The 13,955-nt window shown below is 36.9% G+C and overlaps 1 protein-coding gene across 1 annotated transcript; it reads left to right on the forward strand.

Annotated features, from left to right (window-relative positions):
• Positions 1–2,841: 2,841 nt before the first annotated feature.
• Positions 2,842–9,463, forward strand: LOC149002937 (truncated FRIGIDA-like protein 1). Its single transcript, XM_089136950.1, has 3 exons — positions 2,842–4,133; positions 8,407–8,582; positions 8,682–9,463. The coding sequence occupies exons 1-3, from the start codon at positions 3,329–3,331 to the stop codon at positions 9,243–9,245; spliced, it is 1,545 nt and encodes a 514-aa protein (XP_088993076.1). The 5' UTR covers positions 2,842–3,328; the 3' UTR covers positions 9,246–9,463.
• Positions 9,464–13,955: the final 4,492 nt, after the last annotated feature.

Below are 13,955 nucleotides of genomic sequence, written 5' to 3' on the forward strand. Positions count from 1 at the left end.
AAATTCTTGATAATTTTATATTTTTTTTATTAAAATTAATAAAATCAAATCAGGAAATATAATATCTCTACTGCTTTGACATACATTAATTAGCATTTGAATTTCACACCCCCAAAAAAGAAAGATAATTTTGTTGATTATTCACATTTTATCCCCCGATGATTTTGTTGAATATCTAATGAGTAAATCAAATTAAATTAAATTTTTTAAAACAAATTACCATACATTTCTCACGTTCTCCTTTTCTCTTTTACCCATTTTCCTTTAACTTTTTCAAAATAATTATTTTCACATTCTCCTTCGTCCATTCTCTCGCCACTTCTGTTTTATTTTTTGAAAAACATATCTCTTCTTAGTTTGATTTTTTTTTCCTAGTAAGATCTTATTTCGTAATTTATTTACAAGGAAGTTTGCATGTATCTTTTGCATTTCTTTCTTTCTCTTTTCTAAACCTATTTTATGACACAAGTACTTTTATATTTATGGTTGGCCGATCAATCTTCATTGTTTTTAGCTTTATGTGATGGCTTTTCATAAAGATAATAGGATTGTGTTACATTGCAAAGAGATACTAAAGAGTAAATGCACTCTTGAAAAAAGTGACATATGCACGGAAAAATCACTGAGCTCAATCAATGGTTTGTCTCTCTTAGTGCGTATGTATGTATTTAAACAATTTAGCATTGTTGATTTTTTTTTAATCTCTTTTTTCTATATGTGAATATGTAGAGTTAGACAAATTTCTTACAGTCTCCTTGAAAATTATAATATTAATTTTCATTACTTCTATTGTGTGTGTCTATCCGTAAAGAAAAAGATTTACATTGACATTATTTTAAGCCAACTCTACTTTCCAAAAGAGCACATAGAGCAATGTGCATTTGTACTTGCATTCTCTAACTAGTAGTTTAAAAAATATATATTATGATTATTTAGAGGGCATTTTAGTCATAACATATTGCATTAAACAACTTGAAGGGTAATTTGGTCCTTCTAGATTTAAAATTTGAATACGCTTGACGGTGGCCCACGTGTAATATATTGCACTAAGAATACCCAATATAGTTTATGATCCACTAAGGAGACCCACACGTAAAAATCTATCTTTTTGAGAACTAGTACCCTTTACATTAAGGGGAGTAGACTATTACATCTAGCATTAAAGAGAGTTAAACCTATAACCTTCTTCGCTAAGAAGTGTAGCCTATTGCCAATGAAGCAACATTTTGATGATGTGAGGAGGAAGAGTTGAATAAGTTGGGAGCACCACTCATTCCATCCTCATCATACGCAACTCAATGCTGCACAGTGCACTGAAGTTCTATCCAGGGAAAAGAGGTTCAGGAGAGGTGTGTAGGGTCGAAGACTCAAATTTAACCCATGGTGATTAACAAGCCTCTTTGCATGGTTTCAGGCCTTTTTTTTTTTCAGAGAATGAATGCTGCCAGGTGAGACAACACAGTTTTGTTCCCTAACCTTAGGTGCATGCGAATTATGAAACTCTCATCATGAGGTAGGCTGGAATGGGCTTCCAGGAACCCATACTCAGCCCAAAATCCTTAATACCATTCTAGGTCCAAGCCAAAGCCCATCTGAAAAAGCCCAATAATGAATCATTCAAAAAATTAGCTTTATATTAGAGTGCAGACTATTACATATACCATAGGGAGCATAGAATCAACAATCCTTCAATGGTACTAATAATTTTTGTATCATGAATACCAAGAAAGTTTTCACCAAAATTAAAGTGGAATATCAGGAACATGGTCCTTGGACTAGGTGTGGGGGCAACGCAACGCCTCCAAAGCCTGTAGAGGATCCATGTTTCTTTATAGTTTGGGTCTATGAATAGCTGTGGCATCAAATTTTTAAGTGCATATTTATATTCTCTTGTAACAGAGCATCTAGTGTAGTTGTTTTGGGAAGAATATAATAAAAAAATTTAAAACTAGACATACTCACATTGAGGTAAATCCACAGTACATTATGTTGCCGACTTGTCGTGACATTTCAGTGATAAGTCGTCATGTCGTTGAAGGGTGACACGAAACTGAGCTTTGACATGACATCGATTGAAAGTCGCCAAAAAATTGTCGAACTTGAGAAATATCAGCCAAAATCGAACCTGCTCTGTTGGCTCTTCACCTTCTCCGTCTCTGACAACGGAAAACTTCACCACTGCTATTCTTCCCCAGCTTGCAACTTTTTTCTTGAGTATCTCCCACTCTCTCTCCCACTTTGCTTGCAATATCTTTCACCGTGTCATCCTTTTTTGTGTGGTTCTGCGTCAAGGCAGTTATTTGTCTTTCTCAAATTTCACAAGCTTCAAACACACCGACTCGTCGAATTAACTCATCTTATTAAAAACTCTCTCTCTTTCTTTGTCTGCGTTTTCTTTATTCCTTCAGATCCCCAATTCTATTCCAGATTTTTACCATGTCAATAACCGAGCTAAAATCTGCAACGATGATACTGGAGCAAATGAAGCTTCACCTCGCCTCTGACACCAATAAAGAGCTTAACAAGAAAAAAGGGGAATCCACCAAAACAAACTCATATATCCAAAAAGCGCCGAAGTATTGGTAAAACATCGCTTTGTCGATGGTGTTGCCAGCCACCGACACCGACATGAAGAGATATATCGAACCATGTGTTCTTTCTTATTTTTTTTTTTTTTGGGTAGAAAATTTCTTATTTTCTTTTCAATTTTGTATTATTGAGCTACAAAACATCAAATTTCGAACCGGATTTTGATGTCGACCGTTGCCAGGCGGTCAACCTTCGAGGGCTACTGTCTATTCTACACCAAACCCATAGTGGACCCCACAGATATTGCTATGACGGTTACTTCGTTATTCGTCATCGTTCGGGTTTCAGTCTCTCGTGAGATTCTTGTGAAAGTCTGAAAACCCTAATCTTTCATTCGCGGCGTGACTCCCTGAACAAAATCAGGACATCGCAAGATTCTCATCGGACGGTTAACGGACTACCACAGACGCGGATTGGAATCTCCTTTCTCGCTCCTTCGTTCCTCCGTCTTTGACCTCGAACTTCTGTCACCGCCTTTCAGTTCCTCCGTTTTCCGATCAGGTTTTGTAGGTAAGTGGTAAGATTATGTTATCATCTCTACAGGAGAAGAACCGTCTTCTTCTTCTCTCACTATTCTGGCAGCATGAGGGATAGGGTTAGGGTTTCGATTTTCTAACCTGTTTCTTCTCCGTTAGGAATTCTGTATAGCTTTTGTGTTTACCGTAATTCGTTAGGTCGCTAGCGTCAGGATACTAGCGTTAGATTTCACTTCTTGTCCTTCAAGGTTCAGAAGCAGAAAATGGCTTCATTGGAGGCGATTTCTACTGCTATTAAGTCCAGTGATGAGAAAAGGAAAAACCTTCGCAAAGCGTTTGAAGAGCTCCAAGCACACTCTTCTGCCCTCGCTTCAGTCACCCTTCAGTGGAAAGACCTGGAGGAGCATTTTGACTCGATCAGGAATTCGATTGAGGAACGCTTAAAGGTTTTAGAATCAAAAGAATCCCAGGCTGGTGAGGTGTCGGATGTGAAAAATTCTCCTACCCTTAAGGTGGACTCTAATGGAAAGCGTTCTTCGTCGGCAATTGTGCTGCCGTTGGAGGATGATGATACGGATCCTGAACTGGTTTCTTTCTGCGTTAAGATGGATGGGAAAGGCTTGTGGTCTTACATAATGGACCGTCGAAAAGAGCTAGCTTTGATTCGTGATGAAGTTGCTACTGCTCTTAAGTCTGCACCGGATCCAACAGAGCTTATTCTAGAAGCAATGCAGTGTCTTTATTCCAAAAAATACAAGAAAGACAAGCTAGGTGAATTATCGGCTATCAAAGCTTGTGTTTTCTTATTAGAGCAACAAACGGCAATGTCCGTACCAATCAGTTCTGAGACGAAGGAGAGAACCAAAAAATTCGCCATTGAATGGAAAGGGAAACTTAATTCGAGTAGTGATCCTCTCGAGACCTTAGCCTTTTTACAGCTTCTTGCTACCTACGAGTTGGCATCTGCTTTTCGTGAAGGTGATCTTCTCGATCTCATTGTGACTGTTGCTCGGCGCAGACAGGCAATTGATTGGTGTAGAGCACTTGGTTTTACGGATAAAATGCCGGGTAAGTCTTATTCTGGGCCAAACATGTTTGTTCCTCCTAGGTCTTTCTGCATTTAGGCTAACTTCTTTCCATTTGATGTGTGCAGTCTATGCATATAGGTTGACCATAACTTGCATCCAGAAAATAGCCATATAGCAATTAACAACTTTAACTCATTAGCTTCTTCTGGTGGGGGGGGGGGGGGAAGCTGTAGCTGTAGGTACCCTTGAAGTCTTTGCTGGATGAACATTTGATGCTTAAATCTGGAGACATTTCTTTTTGTTGCCATAACGGAAAATGCTTATTCATAAGTTAGCATGGTCAGACATTTTTGACCGGCGCTTCTTTTGTTCTCTTAAAGGGCTTTTTGTTGGTGTCCCCTTCCATGGCTGAAGGAATATATTTGAAATGGTTAGTCTAGATCATATCTTTTGTTGTTTTCTCCTTTTAATGTTATATTTTATTTATGATTTCTAGTCCTGCATTAATGATTCACTGCCTGGTGTGAATTGATGCTAAGCTCAGCACCTTACTCCTTGAGTTATGATCGACATCATCTCAAAGGGGGAGGGAACTTACTTATATTTATCAGCATTTTTTTGTCAAGTTTTGATATTGCAAGATATGCCCTTTTTTTCTAAGTTTAATTTTATGGAACAGGAATTTTTGTGGGACAAGCAATCGCAAGTCAAAATATATAATCTGGCTTTTTAGCAGTCATCAAAACCTCTTCTGTTTTTGTTTTTTGTTTTTAGTTCATATCGAATCTGCCTTTTTATCAATCATCAAAAACTCTTTTGTTTTTAGTTCATATTGAATCTGGCTTTTCAGCTGTCATAAAGAACTCTTTTATTTTTGTTTTGTTTTTTTTTTTTTTTTTTAAGTTCATACTCCAATGCCTTTGTGGTTATGATCTCTGCCATTATCTCTTGGATTTTACTTGTTTTTACCCTTGAATTTTCCCACTAATTGGTGTTTTGAGCTTGATGCCCATGATGCTTTTTTTTGAACGGCAAACATTCTATGATAGTGAATCTGCCGCTGTTCGTAACATTCTCTGAACGTGAATCTGCTAGATGGGTAGATCTTAAGCGTTTATTGTTAGTTTACAGGTGATTTATTTTTATGGGATGTCATTCCTCTTGATAGGCTCATATATAGTTACTATCTATAATTGTATACTGAAACAAATGCCATAAAACAAGCTCATGAGCTACTTTCTGTGTTATTGCTCCACTGGGTGTTCTTATATTGCACTGGATCAATAGTATTGCAGCCGTTACTGTGTGATGTCTGTGAGTCGCCCTCATGCTGTTGCCGTCGGTTCTCTTTTTCCACCTTACATCTTATCTACCGTTTCCTCACGTAAATATCTAATTGGGTATCTATTTAAACATTGTGTGATCTTCTTTATTTGGGAATATTCATTCCTTAGAATGGCCTATCTAAACTTTTCAAACCAGTCCCTAGGAGATCGTTTGAGCCTATGAAGTTTTTTTTTAGGGGGAATGCATCCACTTCAGTGGAAGGAACTTAAATCCTGGTAGGGACCTGCATGTAGATTCCTCCTCTAAGTCACCCGTGGAAGACACATTTAAGGAGAGCCTTGGGTTAAGGCTCAAGCCTAGAGGATTTATTAAGATGTAGCATCGGCACCCAAATAGCTTGGAGGAATAGAGCAGATAGGGGTATGGGGGAGAAGTACTCCACAGGGGGTTTAGAATGAAGGTAGGGTGCAGTTGATTTGATAGGTGGCAACAAAAAGAACATCGGCCCAAAAACTTTTGGAACATGCATGTTAAACATGGGATCCAATTGACTTGAAGTCTTGAAGTGCCTCTTTTTTTCCCCGCTTAGCCACCCCAGTGTTTTTAGGTGTCGGATGCCACAATGTGCCTGACCTCCCTTTCTTTCCACTACACATATCAACAGAGTTAGTTACAAAGAAACTGGCTATGAGAATTGTGATATCCAACATTTTTCTTTTGTCTCCAGACTTCCCATAGTGATCACACTTGAATTTATCCTGGTGTTCTTCTGAGGATAGCCCTTAGTCGCCGCGACTTTACTGTTCACTGGGAGTATTAAAGACAGCGGCAATGCTCTTCAAAGTTGGCTTAATTGTAGCATTATCCATAGAGAGTCTCCTGATCTCTTCATCTGAAGATAGATACATGTTTCATCCGAGGATGGAAGGGGGTAATCTCCCTAAAACTTGCAGCCAAATGGATTCAAACTCAGGAGTCAACCTTCAGGTGAAAATAGAACCCGTTCTTTTTCAAATTCTCCTCTTAAAAGGTGCCAATAATGGTCATACTCTTCTCAGATGCCTATGATAGTTGTATAGTGCTCAGGAGGAGTTGATAAATCTTTAGTAGTGTCACCCACCCTAACATGTTTTACATATGTTGTCCCATATATCTTTGCTGGTCTCCTTGCTCATAAACCTTTGACCAATCTCAGACTTCATGAAAAAATCTAGCTAAATTATTATAGTGGAATCTTCAGCTTCCCAATTAGGGTATGTGGCACCAGCAATGTTCAGGTCTTGGATATAACCAGTAATACTGTGTATGGAAGACTTGACAAGGTGAGAACAGTCTGGGTAGTTGGTCTTCTCCAACGTAATAAAGAGAAAGTTTGACGCTAGGTTTCTCATAAACAGAATAGCAGGATTGGTACTTACCCAAACAACTCACAGATGGTGGAGTAGTGCCAATAACTTCTGAACCTGACTGTCATGTTGATTACTCACCACAACAAAATAAGGACCTTCTAGAAGGGCTGATTGGAATGGGGAGTACATTTGACCCAAGCAAAGAACTAACACTGCAAACAAGGTGACCTTAGTTTCCAGTTCAACCATGCCCAATGGACTTACAACGTGTAACCAATCATCTTGTAACAGTTGTTCACCCTTTCTTCCAAAGAGAAAATCAGATCTAACGATTCCTGTGGAGCATTAACCTGCAGAATAGAATTGGATTTGGTTACCAACCCATTTCAATATGCAAGAGGGACACATAGGGTTTTGAAGAAGCAGCCTTGGGCAATTCCAGAGATCCTGATCCCATGTCATTTCAGAGCCCGAGCTTAGAGAAATTTCAAAATGAGGACGCAGCTGGAGCAGACTGAGTAATGTGCAGCCTAGTTGTTGGGCTGCATCTGGGGTTCACTGCAGCTTGTCGGCTTGGTGGTCCACTTATATTAATCTTCGAAGGAGGGAGGTGATATACTTCAAAGTAATCTCCTGTTTATTTATCGTTAATGGCATATTCTCTAATAAACCCTTCTTTCTTCTAGGGTTCCAAAGAGAGGTGAAGTAGAACAAGAGTTTGGTCGACTCCCAAATCAACTCCTGATAGTGAGTTAGAAACAGCTAGGATCAGTAATGAGTCAAGGTCTAGGGTTTAGAAGGTTAAAGGAGATGGAAGAGGACAAAGGATAAGAAGAAAGAAGAGAGAAATGTTAGAAGAGTGCAGTCTCGGGCAACAGTGAGAAACACTCTTGCCTATGTCCATTACATATAATATTGCACAAATTAAGTCTACCTGCCTATTGTTGTCAAAGGTAAACTGATAAAAAGTGAAAGTATAACTTAAGAAGACATATCATATTCTAAATAACCTTTCTTCCAAGAGCAGATTTAACATTTATCACTTGTAAGTTCTAAGGCACCTAGTTTTATCTCGTTGCAATTTTTTTGTTGCTTGACCTAGGATACTATCTTCAAATTTTTCCGAATTAACATCCCACTTTCAATTTTACAGTTTCTCCTCCCCTCACCAGCTTTTCTGTTCAGTTTCATTGCTCATCTTGTGAAGTTCTCATTCGCCTGCTATAGTGTCCTTGGTCCTGTCATATGAAACTTCAAAGTTTTATGTATGGTTATGAGATTGTTACTCATGACAACCAAATTGGAGGTGTTGGTCCTACTAGCTTATTGAGCTAACCTGAATATAGGGTTCACTTAGGCCTCATCTTGTCTTTTCTTAAATTGAATCTCTACATTGACTTGATATTTACAAGCATTTTGATCATGCATTGGTTTGGTGTTTTGCTATTTATTAGTGGGCATCTCTTCTATCATGCTCTTATTATTATGATGATTGTTGGGTTTTTAATTTTCATACAGTAATTTCGGTATATTTTGATGTTTTTGGTTGTTTCTTTCCCCCAAATTACGATCTTAAATTTAGGTTATATCTTGAGTTTGGCAATCAATTGGACTTATTGCTTGTCTTCTGTACCCACATTGGGTCAGTCTGATAGAACATTCATATGCTCCCAACAGATTTTGTTGAGAAACTTAAAAGTAAGGGGAAGCATGTTGAGGCTGTAAAATTTATATTTGCATTTGGGCTTGCGGACAAATTTCCTCCAGTTCCTCTCCTGAAAGCTCACATTAGGGAGACCAAGAAAATAGTGCAGGAAATTAAGACAAAGGGAAACTACTCAAATCAGTCACAGGTAAATTTGCGATTTCTCCCTTTGGGTTCTTCTCCAGTTAGGTTTTTTTTAAACTAGTTGTCATACACCACTTTCTCCTTTTATTTAACTTGCCTACAGAATGAGGCTTCAGCCAGGGAAATTACTGCCATGAGGGCAGTAATTAAGCTCGTTGATGAACATGAACTCCATTCCCAGTACCCTTGTGAAACTCTAGAGAAGCGTATTGAACTGCTGGAGAAGCAGAAGGCAGATAGAAAACGCACTGCAGAGGCCCCTTCTAACAAGCAGCAGTTTGGAAGTAAGCGTCATCGGCCGTCGTCGCCTGCTGATTCTCCTGTTGTCACCCCGAAATCAATGACATGGTCAAATTCTACTGTTCCTCAAATTTCTCAGACTCAGTTGCCATCATCTAGCTTGTTGCCAGACCGTATTGCTCCTTTCTTGGGCTCAGCAGCTGGGCCATATGGATTGGGAGGACCATCTTCTCTATCCCCTTTCCTAAGAACATCATCTGAACTGTATGGGGTTGGTGTTAACCCACTCAGCTTTGGCGGACGCCTAAGCCCACCTAGGTCACACCTCTACTCTTCAGAGGCTCATCCCACTGGTCTTTATGACAGGCCTTTAAGCTATGGTGGCTATGGTTTACCACCTCCACACCGCCCTTTGTTCTACCCTTGATGGGTTCAAGAGTCAAACATGTCGTGGTGGTATGCAAGCTCTGATCATCTCATATAAACATAAATTCTCATTGTACAAAGGGTAGGTCTAGTCATTTTCTTATTATAATGGACTGCTATTTATAAGATTTTTGTGTAGGTGCTTTATACTTTATTGGCAGAATGCTTTTCTTCCATTTAGAGAAAATTTCATGGATATAGTTTTTCTGTGAACTTCAATCTTTGTTTGTGTTGATAGAACAGTTATAATTTTTTCCACCAGTCTATATGGAGTCTCCTTTATGTACAGAGAAACTGCCATATATCATGGGTTCCCCCCCCCCCCCCCCTTTTTTTATTTTATTGTTTTCAATTTTCCATCCAGTTTCGACTTCTCTAGTTTCAGTATATGATGTGCTATTGAAGTTTCAACCTTCTAATGTACACATTGGTGCATGGACCTAGTTTCTATTTGAACCCGATGGGCTAGGATTCCAGTTGCTTATTTATAAAGATAGGCAGGATTTCATATGTTGGGGTTGGTGTTAATCAGTGAAAAGTTGATTTTATGTTATTTGAGTTCACTTTATTCTTAGAGAGAAAGAAAAGGAAAAAAAACTGAGTTCAGATGCATATTCCCTATATAACCAAATGGGTAATAAAGAAGGGAAATGAAACATAGAAAAGAAAATGGGTGCTGTCTTTCGTGTTGAAATGGTGATTGGTCACCTTCAACCTCCAATTAAGTTGGGGAGTGTTTTCTAGATCATCAGTAAACAAAGATTGAAGATTCCATCTTCACAGAAATGTATGTATTAGGTCACGGTCTTTTCTTTTCCAGATGCTTACGTTTGACAAGAAATTCTTGGCCCTAGTAAGGGATCCAAAGACAGATATCAGTGGGGTGTTTCAAACACCTGAAATATCTTTTCAGCTTGTGGTGGCTGCAACTGGAAGTTTTTGTTCCGAGAGGGTGAGACTTACAAGTAACCCATAGAGAAATTTGTTGTTGAAGGTGAGTGATGGTTTGGGTTGTAAATTTATGATATGCAACAAGCTTTTCTCCAATTAAATAGGGTTTGCTAAATGGATCCTTGCTCTGCAATAGCTCACTTTGAGGCCATATTGTCTTAGGCCTTCAGTTCTAATTCCTTTGATTTGGATTAAATGACTTATTTGCATGGGTATTTTAGGGGTCTTTTAACGTCTTGGTTGAACTTGACGTGTCACCTCAATCAACTTTTTGTAAATGTATGATATGTGGTTCCATGTATGCAACAAGATGTTTCATTGGTTGGTAACCTGCGGCTGGGAACAATCTCTTTATTATTTGTTTTCCTTTGTTTTTGTTCTTGTTCTTCGTTTTGAGTTGTTGATTTATCCGTAAATTAGTCTTGATCTAACTGTCGATCTACAGAAATCCCCTATCTTCTGATCTTGTGTTTCCAAGGATGTCTTTAGTATAAGATCCTGGTGCTTCAGAAGGGAAAAAAAAAAGGTTTAATAAACCCGTGTTTCTTTGATTCAAATCAAACCATATTTTGTGCAGCTGAGAATTAATAAATTCAATGTGACATCCATCCAACGTTGGGCATTGTAGGCATCACCACATCAGACACACTAACCTAGTTTTAGAACGTTCAGAACACAGGCTGCAATTACAAGCAATATGCTTGTAATAATTTCACTTCATGAATCTCCCAATGGAGGTTTTCCTCGACTTCACTTTCTGAAAGAGCAAGAGATTTCCTCCTGTTGTGCAGGGTTGCTTCAAAGCTTTACCAGAAATCGATGCTTCAAAGCTTGAATAGAAAATAAAAGGGAGGATCCTTTGCACTTGTGCTGAAGTCACGTTTTGCCGCCTGAGAGGCCATGCTGATTCAACGATATGGAACAGAATGAAGACATGAATTTCTTTAATTTTGCTTGGGTCATGTGCATTTAATGCGCATGACCATCAAGTGAGATTTCAGACCGTCAGATCTGAAATTTCAGTCAAAATTTAATTTTGACCGTTGAATTTGAACAGTCAAGATTGAAATTCGATTTAATGGTCTGAAATGTTTTGCTTAACCATCTTGCGCAATGGGATGATCTGTGGATTGGCTATTTTGGACTAGAAGGATCCTGAAAGCATATATATGTTCCAAGTGGAAATAATCATTGATAGAGAGGTTTTATAATAGCTAGGGCATGCTTGTGTCGTGATGCAATTTGAATCAGAAGAGTCCATGAATTTAGACATTGGATCTAAGGTGATTAAAACCTAGCTCAAAAGCTAATGATGAATTAGTGACCCTTTGCCAATTAAATGGTACTTGACAATGACCCCAAATCTCTACTCTTTCCTCCCAACAATTCAGAACTTTCTAGAGATGCTTAATTTGTAATTTTCCCAAGAATTCCAAGATGAAAAAAAAAAAAAAGGTTGGGGAAGAATGACATTACAGGCCAGTAGTTGAATACAAGGTGTAAAGAGTCAATATCGAATATCATATCGGTCAGGTGATTTGAGATGTATCATTTTATTTCAAATATTGTATTGTATCAGTTAATACATTTTAGTGTAATATAATATGTCCATTAAAAATGAGATAGATGTATTGTATTAATTATATCTAATATGGATATGTATTGACTAGTATTATGTTGTATCGTGGAATACTATTTAAGTCTTAGGGGATGCAAATTAATTCTAAGTTGAAGAATCCATATGTGGAAAACATTCAAAGGCCTAGTTAAACATAATCAATTAATTGTTTGTTTCTTATACTCAGTAACCCATGCAGAAAGATTTAGAAGCAACACATAATTATGAATCTCATGTTTACACTCAAAATCCAATGTTTTCTTTTCTTGGGGTCCACAAAAAGCGACATCTTAATACAACAAAGTTGGTTTTAGGTGTTAATTTCTTTCTTTAAGTTCAATTATTTATTTAGTTAATTTTCTTCTTTCAACATAGCCTTAGTGGAAAGAGGAAAACAACACATCAAATAGGTAAATGCCAAATTAACAACGGGTTTGAACACACCATGGCTTGTTTGGGATGAAATTGAAACCTTCCACTTACACAAGTTCAACTGATCTCCAAATATTGGTAGCAAGGGGGACTTGGCTCTTAGATGGTAGTTGAGGTCCTTAAATAAATAGAACTAGGGAGAGACAAAATATTGAATTTTTTAATATTTTGGACTAGAGGTTCATTTGGGTTTGTCTACGTGCACTTCAACTATATTTTCAAGGGAGGGCTTCGCTCTTGGCCTTGAAGAGATTTAAATTTTGACCTCCTACGTAGAAGCGTTGGTCTTTTGCCAATTGAGCCACCCCTTGGGGCTAAATATTGAATATTTTATATATAACTATAAAAGAAAAGTAGCTATATGAAGTGATGCACTTATTAAATAATTTACGAGTTGATATTTTTTATTTGTCAGAGTAGAGGTCTATGTTTTCTTCAAATTTTTCTACTATATATTAAGAGGAAGGTTTGCCTCTAATTTCTAACCAGATGAATAAGATGTGGGATCTTATTTGAATCTCCCTCTTCTACAGGTTAGATTCAGACTCAATGACGACTAAATTTTTTTGAAAATAAACCTTAAGTGATCCCAAATTCCAAATGGTAGAAGTTTCAGTTTTATCAGTTCTAAAAGAAAGCGGGGTGGGACACTTGCAAATAGTTTAAGAGATTTTTCGATTTGATCGACTATCTTATTTAAATAAATAAATAAAAAATATATATTGCAAATAGTAATAAGAGATTTTTAAATTAATTGAAAATTTATTTTTTAAATAAATAAAATATTTTTATATTTGTAAAAATAAAAATTCAAAATTGACTTCGATAATAATGATGATTAACATATATAGGTTTAGAAGGCATGCTTGGGATGTTGACGACTACCAGAAAATTTTATAAAGATCAAAACTACTACATATCTTCTAGTTTAATAGAACAAATCCAAGAAGAAATCACATATTATCCAATCATCTCACACTAGTTAGGTAGGATTTCCTTTGAGTCTCTCTCCTCTATTGGTTAGATCCGGACTCAATAACAACTAAAAATTTTAAAAATAAACCCTAAGTGATCCTCAATTCCAAATGGTAGAAGTATTAGTTTTATCAGCTCTAAAAAAAGGAGGGAAAACATTTGCTAATAATTATAAGAGATTTTTAAATTTGATCCAATATTTTTAATTTTTTAAATAAATCGAAAAAGAAAAAAGAAAAAATTGCAAACAGTTATAATAAAATTTTAAATTTAATTAAATATTTTTAATTTTTTAAACAAATCAAATATTTATATTTATAAAAATCAAAAGTCAAAATAGACTTCCGTAATAATAATGATAAACAGATATAGGGATCAAATGCCAAAAGATTCTGTAGAGATCAAAACTTCTACGAATATATTCTAGTTTAATAGAGCAAATCCAAGAAGAAATGACATATTATCCAATCATCTCTCACTTAATTAGTGAATCCAAAAATTCAAAGATATGCACTAAATAAAACCTAATTTTCTCAATTGGCCTTCAAAATGTCAAGCTCAACAGCCATCTACACCTTTAAGATAATGAAAGATGTCATTCACAACAATAATGTTACTTAAAATTTCATCATACATTATTGAACATGAAGGCTAAGGGGATGGTGTAAGGTTGCAAATAAGATCGGATTGGGTTGAACTAGGCTTTCAAAAATCTGGTTTTCACATATTGCCTTT

Source organism: Hakea prostrata, chromosome 10 (genome assembly GCF_041222555.1).
Source record: "Hakea prostrata isolate BN-2017 chromosome 10, UWA_Hpros_2, whole genome shotgun sequence".
NCBI lineage: Eukaryota > Viridiplantae > Streptophyta > Magnoliopsida > Proteales > Proteaceae > Hakea > Hakea prostrata.

Coding starts and splice junctions, on each gene's coding strand:
- LOC149002937 (XM_089136950.1), top strand. CDS start 3,329: ATGGCTTCATTGGAGGCGATTTCTACTGCTATTAAGTCCAGTGATGAG. Junction 4,134..8,406: donor TTTTACGGATAAAATGCCGG/GTAAGTCTTATT, acceptor TGCTCCCAACAG/ATTTTGTTGAGAAACTTAAA. Junction 8,583..8,681: donor ACTACTCAAATCAGTCACAG/GTAAATTTGCGA, acceptor ACTTGCCTACAG/AATGAGGCTTCAGCCAGGGA.